This window comes from Pogoniulus pusillus, chromosome 20 (genome assembly GCF_015220805.1).
Source record: "Pogoniulus pusillus isolate bPogPus1 chromosome 20, bPogPus1.pri, whole genome shotgun sequence".
Lineage (NCBI taxonomy): Eukaryota > Metazoa > Chordata > Aves > Piciformes > Lybiidae > Pogoniulus > Pogoniulus pusillus.
Window position 1 is genome coordinate 15,575,725 of NC_087283.1, and position 15,073 is coordinate 15,590,797.

A 15,073-nucleotide genomic window follows, 5' to 3' on the forward strand; every position below is an offset into this window, starting at 1 on the left:
GGAGTTTTCTAAATATGCTCTCCTTTCTGATAAGCACGCCTACAGTCACAATCCAGATGGTGCTCAGCAGTGCCACCAGGAAGAACTGTCTGCCTCGGTGTCAGAGTGGACTGGGCTGCATTAATGTGGAATTGCTACTTGCAGTAAGTGGGTTAGTTACTCTCCCCTTATCACCATGGTGTATTTCTAAGCTTGCCCTCGAGTTGTAGAATCCTTGGGGCAGATGATGTTTCTCTAACATGAGATTCATCCCCATCCTCTGTCCCACAAGCTGCTCTGTTGTTAATTCATCAGACTGTGTATAAGTTTTATTTAAAAAGTTTATTTCTCTTCCTCATGATCTCGAGATTTGCATGGGAATTTTAAAAAGGGAAACTTGCATGTTCAGACACTAATGATTTTTGTACCAAGTTGGTTCAGATACAGCATCTATACATTGCTTTTGCAAACTTCCACTTGAGTCCCTGCACCATATATAGGCACATTTTTACTTACACTTTGACTTGGTCAGACACTTAACAATATAGGAAAACTTAAATGCTACAGAGGTGTGTTGAAATAAAAAAAAAAAAGGCAAAAATAATAATTTAGGGCATTTATGTAGAGGAAGTAACTCCAATACAAACCATTCAATTCCAAACATCATCAGTTCAGAAATGTAACAAAAGCAGTTTAATGCACAACATCCACCCGCTTGGTGAATGCACCTGAAGGAAGTTTATCTGGTTCTTAAACAGAATCAAACAAACAGCTGTAAACTGAACCGAAGCTTCAGACTGTAAGTGGGCCACACTCGTCAGGGATGGTGATGCTCTTTCTAGGTTCTTGAAAGTCTGAAAGTTTACAACAGATTCCAGGTCAAGCAGCGTGCACAACTTTCAAATGAAATGCATACACCACAGAACATTCCTACAGCCATTTGCTATTTGTGCAGATACAGCTAACTCGAGCCTGTGTTCTCTGCAAGTCCAAGAAAAGATTGTTTCATTTGGTTCTGTTGTGTAGCCTGTCTTCTACTGGGTCACAAGTAAGAAGCAATAGGATTCAATAATCTCAAAATTGAAATTTCTTGAGCGGTTTCCTTGAAAAGATGAATTCCTGAAATAACCCTGTTCTTGTCATTAATTAACATCTTAACTGGAACTTTTTACAAACCACAGATGGAGTAAATTTGTTGTGTGAATTGTTCCTTGAAAGGAAATTCTTAGCCACCTTAACCAGAGAATGAACACCCTCCGGGCATGCTTTTATCTTTTACGTGCCACAAGGGGGAGATCGGCTCCCCGCACTTAATTTTCCGCTGACCCGACTCCTTAATCCAGCAAAAGCAGTAGTTACTTTTCACTGGACAAGTTGAGCCAAGTTACAAAGCGCTACTGCTGGCCAAATGAAACAAAAGGAATGCACAGCCCAAAGGCGGGAGAAGGAGGAAGCACAACGTCCTCATCTTAGCAAGTGAGGCATTGTAACTCTTCTCCTGTAACTTCACACTAAATGGAAAAAACTGAATGGATTGCCAAGCCCTAAAATTGGGCAGTGCTGTAAGAAGAATAGTAAAATAACTACTTTATGTAGTTGAACCAAACTTCCACACATCCAGAAGATTAACTTTGGACTGAGACCAAGCACAACAACTTTCCATCAGAAACAGAATTTCAAATAGGGGTGAAGAACTACAAGTTGGAAGTTCCTGCAAGTTCTACCACAAGCCAATCTAATGACTTGCAGATGGGGTTTCTGTTAGTTGAACAAATGCTACAAGGCATTTCTGTCACAGAATCGCAGAAATGTCCAGGTTGGAAAAGTCTCTCAGGATCACCAAGTCCAACCTATTGCCCTACTCTACAAGATTCTGTCTACTCACCCTCTGTCAGATCTACCCAGCTGTCTTCTGTATCAGGTAAAGGGACTGAAATTCCCATTGCTTTCCGGATTCCGTAGGTGCTAACAATATCGCCTGGAGTCACTTGTTGTGCAAGCTCTTTAAGGTTACTGGTTACTCTCTCCGCTGGAAAAAATCAAAAAGGGTTGGATTTATAGGCTACATGCAGACACACAATTCCTGAAATAAGCCCTTCGCCCTGTAACCAGTTTAATTATTCAACTGCAAACTGAGTGACATTAAATAACGTTTCTGCAACGGAAGAGTTTTGTTGCACCCTCTGCAGTCACGCTAAACACAGTGGGAACTTGAAAAGAGACGGTTAAGAACAGGAGGAATAAAATAGCTGTTGACAAAGGCCCGCTGCCATCAGAAACATCGAGAGGTAAAGAGTAAGCTCATGATGATGCCTGGGTCACCTTGAGCCAGCAGCTGGGAGAACTCTAGTGGCACTCACACAGCAGTTGTTAGTCATGTCTGGCTTTCAGGAGTCAGCATTTAGTTTTGGATATAAACCAGAGAAACTTCTTGTTGCTACTACTGTGGTCTTCGTTCAAGAAGGAAACTGCAATTTAAGAAAGGTAGTATTTGCTCTGGTTTAGACTTGGTAATATCCTCTAATAATGAAGAATTTATCCTGTTGCATCAGAGTGGTTATTTTAGACCACACAGTGCTGTGGGTGATACTGCACAAGTTGGTTTTACTTGCAAAATACCCTCTGCACACAGTCCTGTCTTAGAAGGTTGCCATCAACAGAGGCTGCAGAACTACCTGGGGAGACAGGGAGCGTTGCTCAAATAATTAAAGAATGTGTGAGTAGTATAAAACAAGACTGGTAACTAGATCAAACCTGGCATAAAGCTAGCCTGACAGTGAGGACTTGGTAATACTTCAGCAAGCTTTGTTCAAAGACTCTCTAAAAATCATGGAGATAGTAGTGCATGGCTATCTCTTGCCCTGTGGCACAGAGAAAGCTCCCAGTCAGTACTAACGAAATTTATTAATGAAGGGGAAATCCAATTACTGCTCACAACTTTCATCTGGGCCTAACAGGGCACATATTCTGCAATGTAACTATTAAACTTCTGTCACTTTTGGAGCAGATGCAAGTTGAGACTTTATGTTCTGCTAGAATGATCAGAGAAAATGTATTTACCCAAGTGCAACTCTCTGTAAGATGGACTCAGAAGGCAAATCATATTGGGCGGTGGTTTTGTACTGAGTCGTTCATTTTGAGCATCCTGGAGCTCTCTAAGAAGCCGTGTTGTTTCATCAAGTTTCCTCTGGAAGATTTCAGCCTCTGTTTAATGAAGGAAAGAAAGTCCTGACTAGTAAGAGAGCATATTTACTTACATTATGATACAAAATGTAGGAAGGCATTGAGAAATGGGGACAGAAGTGCAAGTAACAAGAAAACTCACCCTTGGAATTAAACTCTTCTACAGGCATGCCAAAGTTTGTAACTGCTTTGAGTGCTGTAAGTCTGTCATTGCTAGCAGCATCTAATCTGGCAGCAATATCAATTTCCATAATCTAAAACAAACCAGCAAGTAGTAACTTAGATCATATTTAGATCAGCCTTGAAACACTGAGATTGTCTGGGGGGAAGTTGGAACACAGTTAAAGTTAGTCTGCCCTATGTAAAAAGGGAGAGCTGAAACAGGACACTTGACTAGTTTCCTATTTTATTTCATGTTCAAATAGGCATCTGTCAAAATTAGTAGGGGCAAGTACAAATTAACTAGTTAACTTAAAATTAGCCTCCCATTAAAATCTGTAAGTTTGAGCTTACCTAAAGCAGAGTTTAGATAAAAGGCTTAGCCTCAAATTCCAAACCAGCCTAGGAAGTAGCTGCAGATGAAGGCCTCAGGAGAGCACCCCTTCCCCTAGAACTGCTGCTGTACTTTTTCTAATGGAACAAAGCTTGGCTGCAATAATTTTTAGGGATACACTATGTGCCTACAAGGGCACAAGGTATTTGAGGAAACGTCTCCAAGAGTGCTATGGATCATAGGATACAGTTTACACAAGTCCACATTAAGCCAAAGCAGGTTAAGGTAGTAACAAAAGGTCTCTTGGATGGCAGCTACAGTTCTAACACATGGTTTGATAGTCACAAACAACAACAGATAAGCATTTTCTTCTATTTCTGACACACAATCTCATTTATGACAACTTTTGGAGATCCTTACTCTCCAAATGCCTGCAAACCTGCATGCCCTTGTCACCAGTTACAGACAGTGTGGCTGCACAAGCCCTACAGTTGTACAGAGTTTTGTAACTGTGGAGTTAAGTTGGTTAAAGTAGTTCAATGAATACTGAAAAATGTTACCTTCATATCTTTTATTGCATCACTTCTTTCATGTGGCACTTCAGCTTCCTCCAGTGGCTGAACAGAGGAAGGATTTTTAAAGGTGGCATTAAAATTAATCCTTAAGTTCAAAACACTAATTTTAACATTGTAACAAGCTTTCTATGTAAATCAAGTTACAAAGCAGCTACTTTATAGAGGACTTTCTTCAAATATTAATGTTTACCAATATAGATTTTTACAAGACATAAGTCATTGCTCTTAGGAAAATCCACATGCTTTCCCCAGTGATGCCACATCAGAGTTTAGTTACTAGGGGGGCAGGAAGAAAAGGCAGGATGATTATTAGAGGCTGAAATGTATTCTGTTTCTGTATGCAGCTGTATTCTCTTAATACCCACACCAGTTGTGCTTGAGCCCTGTAAACCAGATTCACTATCAGATATTAAAAATAAGCTAAACTAGTAATGCCAAGCAAGGGTCTGAACTGTGGCTACAGGTTGATCTTTGTTACATGAACTGTTCCTAGTATTACTGTAGCTAATACCTGACTATTAGTCAAATCTGTGATCTGCTTATTTCAACCATTTCCAGTGACGGTGAAACTGAAACCAAGACTTTCAGTTAACAGAACTGTCTTGTGCAGCTTCTCAGCTAACTCTTTCATTGTCAGTTAAGAGCAAGAAATTGGCCCTTTTGTCTCCAGTCTTGTTTGGAAGATGGAAGCACTGGAATCCCCATCGAATTTGGAGGGCAGCTGTTTACTATTTTTACAAATATAAAACAAAGTTGAGTTTAAAAGCACAGGGAAGAACTAGTTACTAATTCTCCCGAGCGAAACAGTGATGCTAGCAATATGACAAATTTTCCATGCAAACAAAAAAGCCTGACCAATAAGCAGTTGTTCAGAAGTGAAATAACCACGATCTTTCTTCCTAAGTGGAACAGGAGCTAGTGCTACTGGGAGAGTAAACAGTGCAAGAATCTGTGACTCTGTCTCCAGCTACAATGTTTGGTTAATTTTTGCATTTCACTAACTGCGTCAGAATAATCCCTTTCCAGAAAATCCATCTACTGGAGACAAAGATAAGTCTTCACTTCTGAATTTCACCAGTTAAAAGGGAGCCTGTCAAAGGACTGGCATCACCTTTCTTTACCTTTACAACCTGTGTGCTAAAACCAACGGCCAGCCAGTACACAGATCCAGTCTTACCGTTTCTAGTTCTCTGAGAGCTCTTGAATGTCCTCCTTTAGTTAGAACATCAAGCAAACTATCAGCCATTAAGAAAGGATAGTCTTGTGATTTCATCAGAAAATCATGAATGCTAAAAGATCAAACGATAGTTTGAGTTAACTACTTTCATACCAACCGTTCATTGGGAGAAAAGAGCTACGTAAAAATCAAATGAGTATGTACAGCATAGAAAACACAGAAATAGCACAGGATTTGATCTAAATGGTTTGCTTTAGTTATCTGTGCCTTTTGTAGCTGAGAAACCATTCTGGTTCCCAATAAAAACTGAACAACTGGCAGAGTACAGCCTCAGGCAGCAGTGGGAAACTGGCACAGGCACCGAACACTTGCACTTAAGTATTCCCACATTTCATATGGAATTATACCATCATGTATTCCCCTTTTTGAGATGCTCATAAAACAAAAGGACTTTACCTATGAAGTTTTTACAACCAAGAGCAATAAAAACAATGAGAATTAATTATTTTTACTGTAGTAAATAATATGAAGCTTAAGCAGTATATACAGTAATTGAGAATTGCCCACTATGACCACTGTAGTTTGGTCAGTGTTTGGTATGAACACAGACACATCTCACTCAAGGCAGTAAGTTCATTCTTTAACATTAAAAAGTCCAGTTTGTATAACCACTTGCATCATTCAACATTTTTCTGGCTTGGAACACAAAGGCTTTCAGAGTTAGGCACACAAAGGCTAAAATAGATTTTTGACTATGTATAGGTAGCATCAAAATCATTCAATCTTGGCTAATTCCACTTTACATGCAAATTCTTTTATTGAAGTATTTGTTTCTTAAACCTCAGTAGGCTATGAAGACAGTAGTGGCGTTGCTCTGTTGCAAAGAGTGATGTCAATCCCTTTTCCACATTGCTGAAAATTGCAGTTAACTGCTTCTGTACCGGAAGGCTGAAACATGCACCTTACTTGTTTGATTACCTGAAAGATCCTTGATTAGAGTCCTCCCCATACGTTGAATAGATTAGGTCAGAATCTTCTTTGCTTATATTGGCAAATGTAGAATCGTACGTTGGGGCATAGGAACTATATGGTCCATAATTCAAATACGTCACTAATGAATAACATCAGAGGTAGTAATTAGTACTACTGTTATGTGTGTGAAAACAAGATGATGTAAAACAATCCCCAAAAAGAAACTTCCAGGAATGTATTTCTTACGGTGAAAACAACACTTTCACAGAATACTACCTGCTCACACTGCAACATCTTTAGTAACACCTACATTAAATGTGTTTTTACTTCCAAATGCCTTATTAGCAATACTAAATCTCTTAACACAATATGAAAATCAAGAACAGTATGAAATTCTGCAATGCAATCTGAAAATTCACGATTGGTGCCAATAACAGGCTCCTTCAAAGACAGCAAAACACTTTCTCTGTCTCTAGCCTCCTCTCAATCTAGATGAATGTTTTCTTAAGTACACCTCTCCTTTTCTATCTGTAAGTTTTAATCTAGACTATGTGATGTGTTCTTTAGTTGTGTGCACATACATGCAATAATGTGCTTTTAGTATCAAAACCCCACAGTTTCCAAGTATCTGTGTGCTAGTCATGAGATCAAGGTGTTTTGTTTCTATTTAAAAAAAAATAATCAGCACTTACCCGGAGTAACCTTGTTTCTTTTATCTTCTTTGAACCCCTGTAATGTATTAACTCCTGACTGAAGTCTCCCTGCTGTCATACCCAGTTTTACAGGGCAGTAGCCTGGTTCTACAGTAGAATATATCAAAATACAGAAACAATGAAAGCACAGTTAAGTGACAGAGGAAGATGGCCAAGCTCATTTAATACTTATAACCAGAACTTTCAGAAAAAATAGGAGACAACTCTCAACGTATGTTTTCCTCTTAACATGCTTCATACTGAAGATGGTGTGTAGTCCTACACGTGAATCCAGACATATTTAAGTGCAGATTTAACCTAAATGTTTTCAATGTCAGTCTGCCTTCTTCCTGTCCTCCCCTAACAGAGGCTGCATCATTGAAGAGGATCTGATTCTTAACATGAAAGACACTTTATTCATGTTGACATTTCCTACTGTGCAAAGAGGGAGAAAGGAGAAGAGGCGTTTTCAGACTAGTTTCTGCCTGTTCCAGATCCAGTCAGCTTAGCTCTGTACTGAGCTGGCAGTTAGATTAATGCACCCACACTCTTCTAGCTACTGGCACTACACAAAAAGGCACAAGACAAAATCATTTGAGCCTCGAACAGTCCCCAGTGGCCAATTTTGCAAGTTCTGTGACCTTTAAGGTCAGCAGACACTGCACTCTGTACATGGACCACACTTGAAGAGAGTCCAGAAATCAAACATGACCAAGCATACTGGAAGGTAGTCTCTTCTCAAAAGGCAAAACCTCTCCTACAGCTCCCACAAACAGCTGACAGTTAGAAGCAACAGCCACTGCGGGCTCCCTCCAACTGCTGTTCTGTTCTTAGTCACCATTTGCTGATCTGCTCCAGGAAAAAAGGCAGCAGGCTGGGTAGGGGAAAGTAGCTTGTTACATGAACCATAGTAACTTACCTCCTGCAGTAAGGTCAACTGGATTGAGAAGGCCCAGAGTTGTTGTACCATCTGGTTTTCTTCTTTCAAATTCACACTGAAATAAGATCAAATCAAACATATGAGTTGAAATTCCTGGTCCGTAAACTGATAAAAACATCTAATGCAACTGTCCCATCTGTAGGAGTCAGAAAGGGATTAGGAAAAGATCAGCCCTGAGCTCAGAAGTGAGTACTGCTCTGTTTTACTTTCACTAGATAACTTTATTACTGGTATAGGCACATGGAATTAATAAGTGATGATACATATTAACATTTCTGCATAGGCTGAGAGAAAATATGTAACTCAGGGACAATTAAATGTGCCTACTTCTACCAAACTGGGCTTCCTCTCTGGTAACATCAACCTTTGCTAAGACATGGGGTTGTTTCAGAACTATGGGATGGTTTGCAGGTTGGATCAGAAATACTTTCTTGAGGTTGCTGCTATTCATTCTTTCCTATTGCTTTGTCTAAAATTTCTGAAAATCTCAGCTGGACCTGCTCTGCTGCTGAAAGTGAGCCTGCATTCAACCAATGCACCTTTTGTTTTTAACATTGTGATGTTACACAGGTGATCAGTTGTGTAAAATGGCGCTAACCGTAGTAAAAGCATACCTTCAGTTTCGACTGACATAAGATGCTAGCAGAGCTTGGCTTATGAAAAGGAGTTACCTGGCTATTTGCAAGCCGTCTTGTTAACTTCCCTCCAGACTCTCTAACAATGCGATCAATCTGCTCCTGTTCCCTTTCCAAGCTGTTGTTTCGTAATTTGTCTTCAAGTAGTTCTTTGTCCTTCCTGTGGAAAAGAAAACCCACACAACTTAGTTACTGGCTTTAACAGACAGATTTAACAGACACTAACTGGCTGTATATGATGGAAGGATACAGTGCTTAGTTCTGTCAGCTATGCAAACAAGACAACTAACAAAAAGAAAACACCATTTAATATAACCATGACAAAGTTTTCAAGTGGCAAATACTTTTGTTAGTAACTGTAGAGATCCCTGTGCTTAGATTCACCTGTACTGATATCCTAGTTCACCACGTTGCTGGATTTTGTCTTTACTCCCATAAATGTAACAATGGTATTTTTAATAAAATACTACAGCTAGTAAAATTCAGAGTTTGCATTTTCAAATCAGTGACAATAAAGTCCCTAGTGTCTCAAAACACTGGAAGGGGTACTTCCAGATATTAAGAGATATTTCAAGCAGTATACACTCTGTAGCCATGCATTCCCGTGTTTCAAATGCAGCAAAACAGTAACTGCACCAATAAAATAAAGGTACTTGAAATTAGCTATTGAATTATTTGCACCAAAAAGGTTGACAAGTTCTCCTTGCAAGCTTTCTTCAAAACATTGCTCAGGTAAAATTGACACTGAAATAGTAAATTATTGAAAGAATAGAGTTGATGAGCAGTGCAGGGTTACCTGCATAAAGAAACCCTCCTGCTGTCATAAAGTTCTAAACTTTTTTTTTTGTGTATGAAGACGCTTTACATAAGTGTGGTTCCCTTGAGAGGAAGTCTTAGTGTGTATGCAGTACCAGAGAGAAATCCACATCCACTGGTCCCTAAGTTATCAGTAGCATTTAAAGGCTGTATTCTGTAACTGTTATTGAGATAATACTTTACTTTTTGTGTTCTTTGCTAGGTGTTTTGAATGCTTTGGTATCACCATCCATAGGTTGTCCTTTGTCTTTCCCAAGACCATTTTCATCTTCCCCAGATTGCTGCAGTTCTGTCTTATCCTTCTGCTTCCTTGCCTTCTGCAGGTCAGCCATGAATTCTATACTTTGTTTCAGGCTCTGTATTCTCTCCTAAAAAAGGCCAAAATCCTTTTATTTGGTATTTCAATGAGACTTTTCATAACATACCCAAAAAGGATGATTTTATTTCAGTTCCTCCTTATATTTCTTATAATTCTTATAATTTCCTACATTAGAAAGCAAAAGGCAGTTTAAAAACCAAGTATTACATGCAGTATTTCTTCAGTAACTGTTCTAGTAGCAGTCTTCACACATGAGCCTTAAAACAACATTCTAATAAAATTCTAATACATAAGTGCAAGCATTAGAAAGCTTTAATTAGTTTTTTTGAAATTCTTAGAACAACAGTGAAATAAAAAAGGGATCAAAAAGGAAGAAGCATTTTAAAATGATCTTGTTTTCTATCTTCTGTTACCTGGCTAAGTATCTTCATCCCTGAGTGCAGCAGTTTTTTTGCAGCTTTGTAGTAAATGGTGTCTGGTTTGTTGTAAATCATTGCATTGGTACACATCAGTTTGAAGTTATCCTGTACAGACATTAATAATTTTGAAATGAAAGCTAGAATTAAGCATGCTCTGTTAAAATCCTTCTTGCAAATGCAGTGTCTTGAGCTTCAGGGAAAAAGAACTTCAAATACATTTTTTAATTAGCGAATTTTACAAATCTATTTAATTAAAAATTTAAACAGAGGCATGTAAATTAGATTCAAGTCTCAAAACCAGCACCCTAATAAGCATCCTGAAAGTATTCTGCAGTGTTCAGTATTATTTGTAGCTTAAGCTTTATTGGAAGTCCTCTTGGCTAAAATTATCATTTCCCCTGAGCAGTCAGAGGTCATTAAAAGAAAAAGCAAAGCAAAACAGTGTAAAAAAATAAAAGGACCATAAAGCTAAATTTAAAACCAGAAAAGTTGTGATTCAAAGTTAAATTATTATAAGGCATATACCCAAGTTTCAGTAAAAAAGAAATGTGTGCTTGAAAAAAATAACTGGAAATAGCCAGAACAACAGGGAATATTTTTCTTAAGTTCTGGAACTATAAAGAAGAATGTAAAAAAAAATACAACCAATACTACTGTCATCTGCTCAGGTTCAACTATTAATTACACACAAATTTTATTTCTCAGGTCCTCATCCAGCCCAGGAAACAACTAGATAATATTTCTGAAGAAAACACAACAGAAGCCCCTACACCTTTTGAAAGCTACAGCAAAGGTACTACAGCATAGGATTATGCAGTTCCCACCAAGAGGTCTCAGCTCATCTTGCCTTCAGTAGCTGTGGATGTCTGTGACTAGATAAGCCTATCTAACACAGAGGTGACAGGAAGCAAATGACACAGTAGTAATGGGCAAAGCCCATGAATTCACCAGAACCTTTTCTTTTCAAGTATTGTCTCTCATAAAACAAGAGAGCAGTCTAACAGAAATACTAACATTTTCATTGTTAAGATCTAAAATGACAACACTGAAGGACAAACTGACAGTTTAATCCTGCATAAACCTGAAACCATCCACATCTTTTGAGATGCGTATTTACAAACCAGATGTGTTTCCACTTCCAGAACTTATTTGCTCACACCAATTCAACAAAAAACCCCATTTCTTCAGGCAGAAATACTGGTTCTTTTGGCATCTTCATATTCTCATAAAGTGAAGTCAACTGACTATAATACATATCTGTAGTCGAAGTAAAATGCACAGCATTACCTTTAATTCTTCTATGGACTGGTACCCATTGTTCTTGATCTTCTCTTTCATAGTACTAAAATCCATTGGGTTTTTAATGATCATGGAATAGCCAGGGGCAATAAAGTCAGTCACAGGAAATGAAAAGAAAGAACTTGGATCCTTTCTGTTAAGAAATGAAAAGACAGTTTTTTATGTTTCAAATTTTGACAAAGAACGTACTGAGCTTGGAGTTAAATAGAAAGGAAAAAAACCTAAGCTGAAAAAGAATCAAAACACAAAGCTAGAAATGGCTTGTGTCAGCATAAGCTTTCCCCTTTGAAGGTTGAAAAGATCTCATCCGCAAAGCTGTCTACCAAAAAAGTGCTACAAATGTTATTTCAGAAGTTCTACATTTTGGTAACTACCTGTGCTCCCGGGAAGACTGAAAAATAAAAGCCAAACAACACCACAAGCCACCTTTTTTAGGTTTTTGCTCTTTGAAAAGTGGTATTATAATTCTGTCACCAATAAGGAAAGGAAACAAATGCCCTAATAATGTATACCTGTCATTCATGGCTTGCTCGGAAATTAACAGAAGAGAAAGCTTGTTGATAGAACTAAAGGTGTGTATTGACGACTGTGAATTTTCAGGTAATACAGACTTTTGGTGATCTGACATATTCTGCAGTTTTTGAGTGCTTCTAATAGCCTTACATTTCGTTGGTATTTTCTCTTTAGGATCAGTTGATAGCCTGGCACATCTCTCCTCCAGAACCATTGCTTTTTAGCTTTTCCCTAAACTCTGCTGCATGACACTGGCCTTCTACACCACTGATGCTACAAGGACTCCTGAAACTCTTGTCATTTCAGGCCTTTTTCCTGAGGCTTACCCAACTTCACGATTTCTACTCCAACTTCCCAAGTTGTTACAGATCAGTAAAAAGCATTGTGCTACACATCCTGCAGAGCACACCTGCTCTACAGAATCTGACAGTAGCTTACAACTGAGACCCAGGTTTCAAAAGTGCCTGATTCTTTCTGTATGGATGAGAAGGCAGCTAAAACGCACACACTCGCTTTTCCATGGGTGGTGGTTAGTTTCTTGAAACTGACACTAACACCTTAGATATTTACAGTTAAGAGAAAACTCAGGAATAGTTTCAAGTCTAATATGGTGAGACAAGTACAGAAAAGGATTTTTCAGCACTCTTGAACAAGATATTCAAATATTTTTAAGATCAAGAAAGAATACTTTAAATGACAGACTACTTAAAAGACCTGCAAATTCTGCAAATCCAATTGTTTTATCAAGACATTTGGTGAATATGATAGCAAAAGAACATGGTCTAAGTTTTCAAATGCATACCCCCTTTTTATAGTACATAATGCTAAAAAGAGAACTCAAGGTAAAAGAAGTTTGGGTGAGTTCATTCCAAACTCTTGTGCCTCTCTGAGTTAAGATTCTTATAAAGAATCACATTATTGGAAAACTGTCCTATTTTTCAATTTCTTTTTTAGATGTACCTTAAACTTGAATCTGGAAGTGATTACAAGAAGCCTAATCTGAGAAGTTAGAAGTATGTTTTCTTGAACTAGTACTTAAATTCCTAAAACAGTCCTGTTAGCCAGTTATTTAGCAATAATGTATTCACACATCCTTTTACATGCCTCTTCCCTTAACATACGCTATTTTCATGTCATTGCTCTGAAAGCCAGTAGCACAGATATTTACCTCTGCAGCTGTCTCATGAGTTGATTCAGAGCTTCCTGAAGTGGTGTCTGCTCCACTTCTAGACCAAAAAGAAGTAGGGGGAGAAAGAGTGTGAGACAAGAACTGACTGCAAGAGGTACTAAACTTGTAAGATACTAGAAATCAACTCACTAAAACTGGGAGTTCATCATAAATGAAAAGACTATGGTGGCTGAAGCCACAACAAATATACAGATCTACTTTTTTCCTTGACTCTAACTTGACATTGTGTTTACTGTGACACAGACGGCAGACACCAAAAGAATTACACAGCAACATAATAACAAATTTTTGTATGAGATGGAGAAAACCACTGAGATGGCAAAAACTGTCATTTTCTACAGAAACAGGAAGCAATGAAATATGAGTCAATTAAAATTGCAATTAGCAAATGAAACTTTTTTTTTTTGGTACCTTCCTGCTTTGCTAAAGTACTTGTCAATGGCTTCTCTGGTGGCAATTCCAATCTGATGGGGGTCTGACATTTCATTTCTGGTTCTCCCTCACTGTCAGCATGGTCTCGATCTCGTTTTTTTCTATCCTCCTAGAAAAGGAAAGATTGTTATAGAAACTTAAGAGACCCTGCAAACCCCAGATTATTACTCTATGAAATGCTTTCTGGATGTTTTTCAAAACTACCTCACATAGTTTCAAAAGGCTTTAAAAACCCCTTGTGTTCTTTACGTACTGTCTCCATCTGCTGGACGTCATTCAGCTAGACAATGCAATCTATCACGCAATTACTTTTTGTACTGTGACAGACACATTTGTACCGTGACAAGAAAGCCTCCATTTTAGAGACTTCACTCATCTTTTTCTAGTAAATGTTCCTAGAGAAAAACAATTAGCAAAACTAACTACACTGAGTTTGCATGTATTCCAGTTTAAGGATACAAGTCAGAGTTGCTGCACACCTCTTGAAATGAGGATGTTTGGTTTCTTTCTAGTATGTACTGGCATGAACACATACCTTGACTTTTCTCTTTCTTTTCTCCTTTTCTTCTCCAGGAACTTGTTTTTCTCCTTTCTTTCTCTTTTTCCTTTTTCTGTCCTTGTGTTTTTCATGTTCAGATTTGTCTTCATACAGGCTGGAATCAAGTGCTGCATTTCCAGTAGAGAGCTCAGCAACTTCACTTCCTCCAACTTTCAGCACCAGCTTCAGAGGCTTTTCTACATATTCTTAAAACAGCAGAGAAATGAACTGTGAGTAGCGCAGAAAAGGCTCTCGTACTCAGCCCTAGTGACAGGGCACAAGCTCTCCGCTACCCCGGAGTCCTTCCAAAGGCTGACACTACACCGGATCTCTTTTTCCTTCTAGCCCCTAGAGCTGCTTCTCAGCAAAACAAACACCGAGCCCCTTCTCCGCAACACAAGCACAAGAGCCACCGGGCCGACCCACGCTGCCAATACGCGTGTGGATGGGGGCTCGCCGGGTCGCCCCGGGCTCACCGGCGACAGGACAGGTGCGCTCCCCGCCCCCCACGGCTTCAGCTTCACCCCCAAGTTTTCAAACTGCCCCGCCGGGCGGGCCCGGCCGGGCCGCACTGCTCCCGCGGCACGGCGGCGGCCAGCGGGAGCCGAGGGCCCGCTCTGGGGCCTTCCTGCCCGGCGGCCCTCTCTCTGCCCGCCCCCCTACCGTCGTAAGGGTGCTTGTCCGACTTGTGCTTCTTGTGCTTCTTGCCCATGGCGGCGGCCGGCCCGGGCAGGCCGCGCTGTTGTGCGGGAGCCCAGCCCCGCCGGCAGACGCGGGAGCGCGGTGGCACAGCGCCCCCTGGCGCTCTGGCGGTAAAGCGGTGGCGCTGCGGCCGGCGCAGGCGCAGTGGCGGCGTGGCGGCAGCTGGCGTGCCGGGGTGTGGTGCGCGGCTCGTGAGCCCT

General features: G+C 39.7%; 1 protein-coding gene across 1 annotated transcript; it reads right to left on the reverse strand.

Annotated features, from left to right (window-relative positions):
- Window positions 1-302: 302 nt before the first annotated feature.
- On the reverse strand, window positions 303-14,965 carry BRD7 (bromodomain containing 7). The gene is made up of 17 exons (XM_064160356.1): window positions 14,835-14,965; window positions 14,169-14,377; window positions 13,613-13,742; window positions 13,181-13,238; window positions 11,488-11,632; window positions 10,195-10,305; window positions 9,646-9,830; window positions 8,683-8,806; window positions 7,991-8,066; window positions 7,072-7,179; window positions 6,386-6,518; window positions 5,408-5,519; window positions 4,216-4,272; window positions 3,305-3,416; window positions 3,040-3,183; window positions 1,865-2,008; window positions 303-833 (listed from the first exon to the last, which is right to left on the reverse strand). Exons 1-17 carry the CDS (start codon window positions 14,881-14,883, stop codon window positions 772-774), a joined length of 1,959 nt encoding a protein of 652 aa, XP_064016426.1. The 5' UTR covers window positions 14,884-14,965; the 3' UTR covers window positions 303-771.
- Window positions 14,966-15,073: the final 108 nt, after the last annotated feature.

Bases quoted from the DNA above. Each gene is read 5' to 3' on its own strand.
- BRD7 (XM_064160356.1), bottom strand. From the start codon at position 14,883: ATGGGCAAGAAGCACAAGAAGCACAAGTCGGACAAGCACCCTTACGAC. The intron at 14,378-14,834 runs GTAGGGGGGCGG...TGCTGTTTTAAG, and splicing joins GGACAAGCACCCTTACGACG to AATATGTAGAAAAGCCTCTG. The intron at 5,520-6,385 runs GTAATCAAACAA...TTGATCTTTTAG, and splicing joins TCTAATCAAGGATCTTTCAG to CATTCATGATTTTCTGATGA.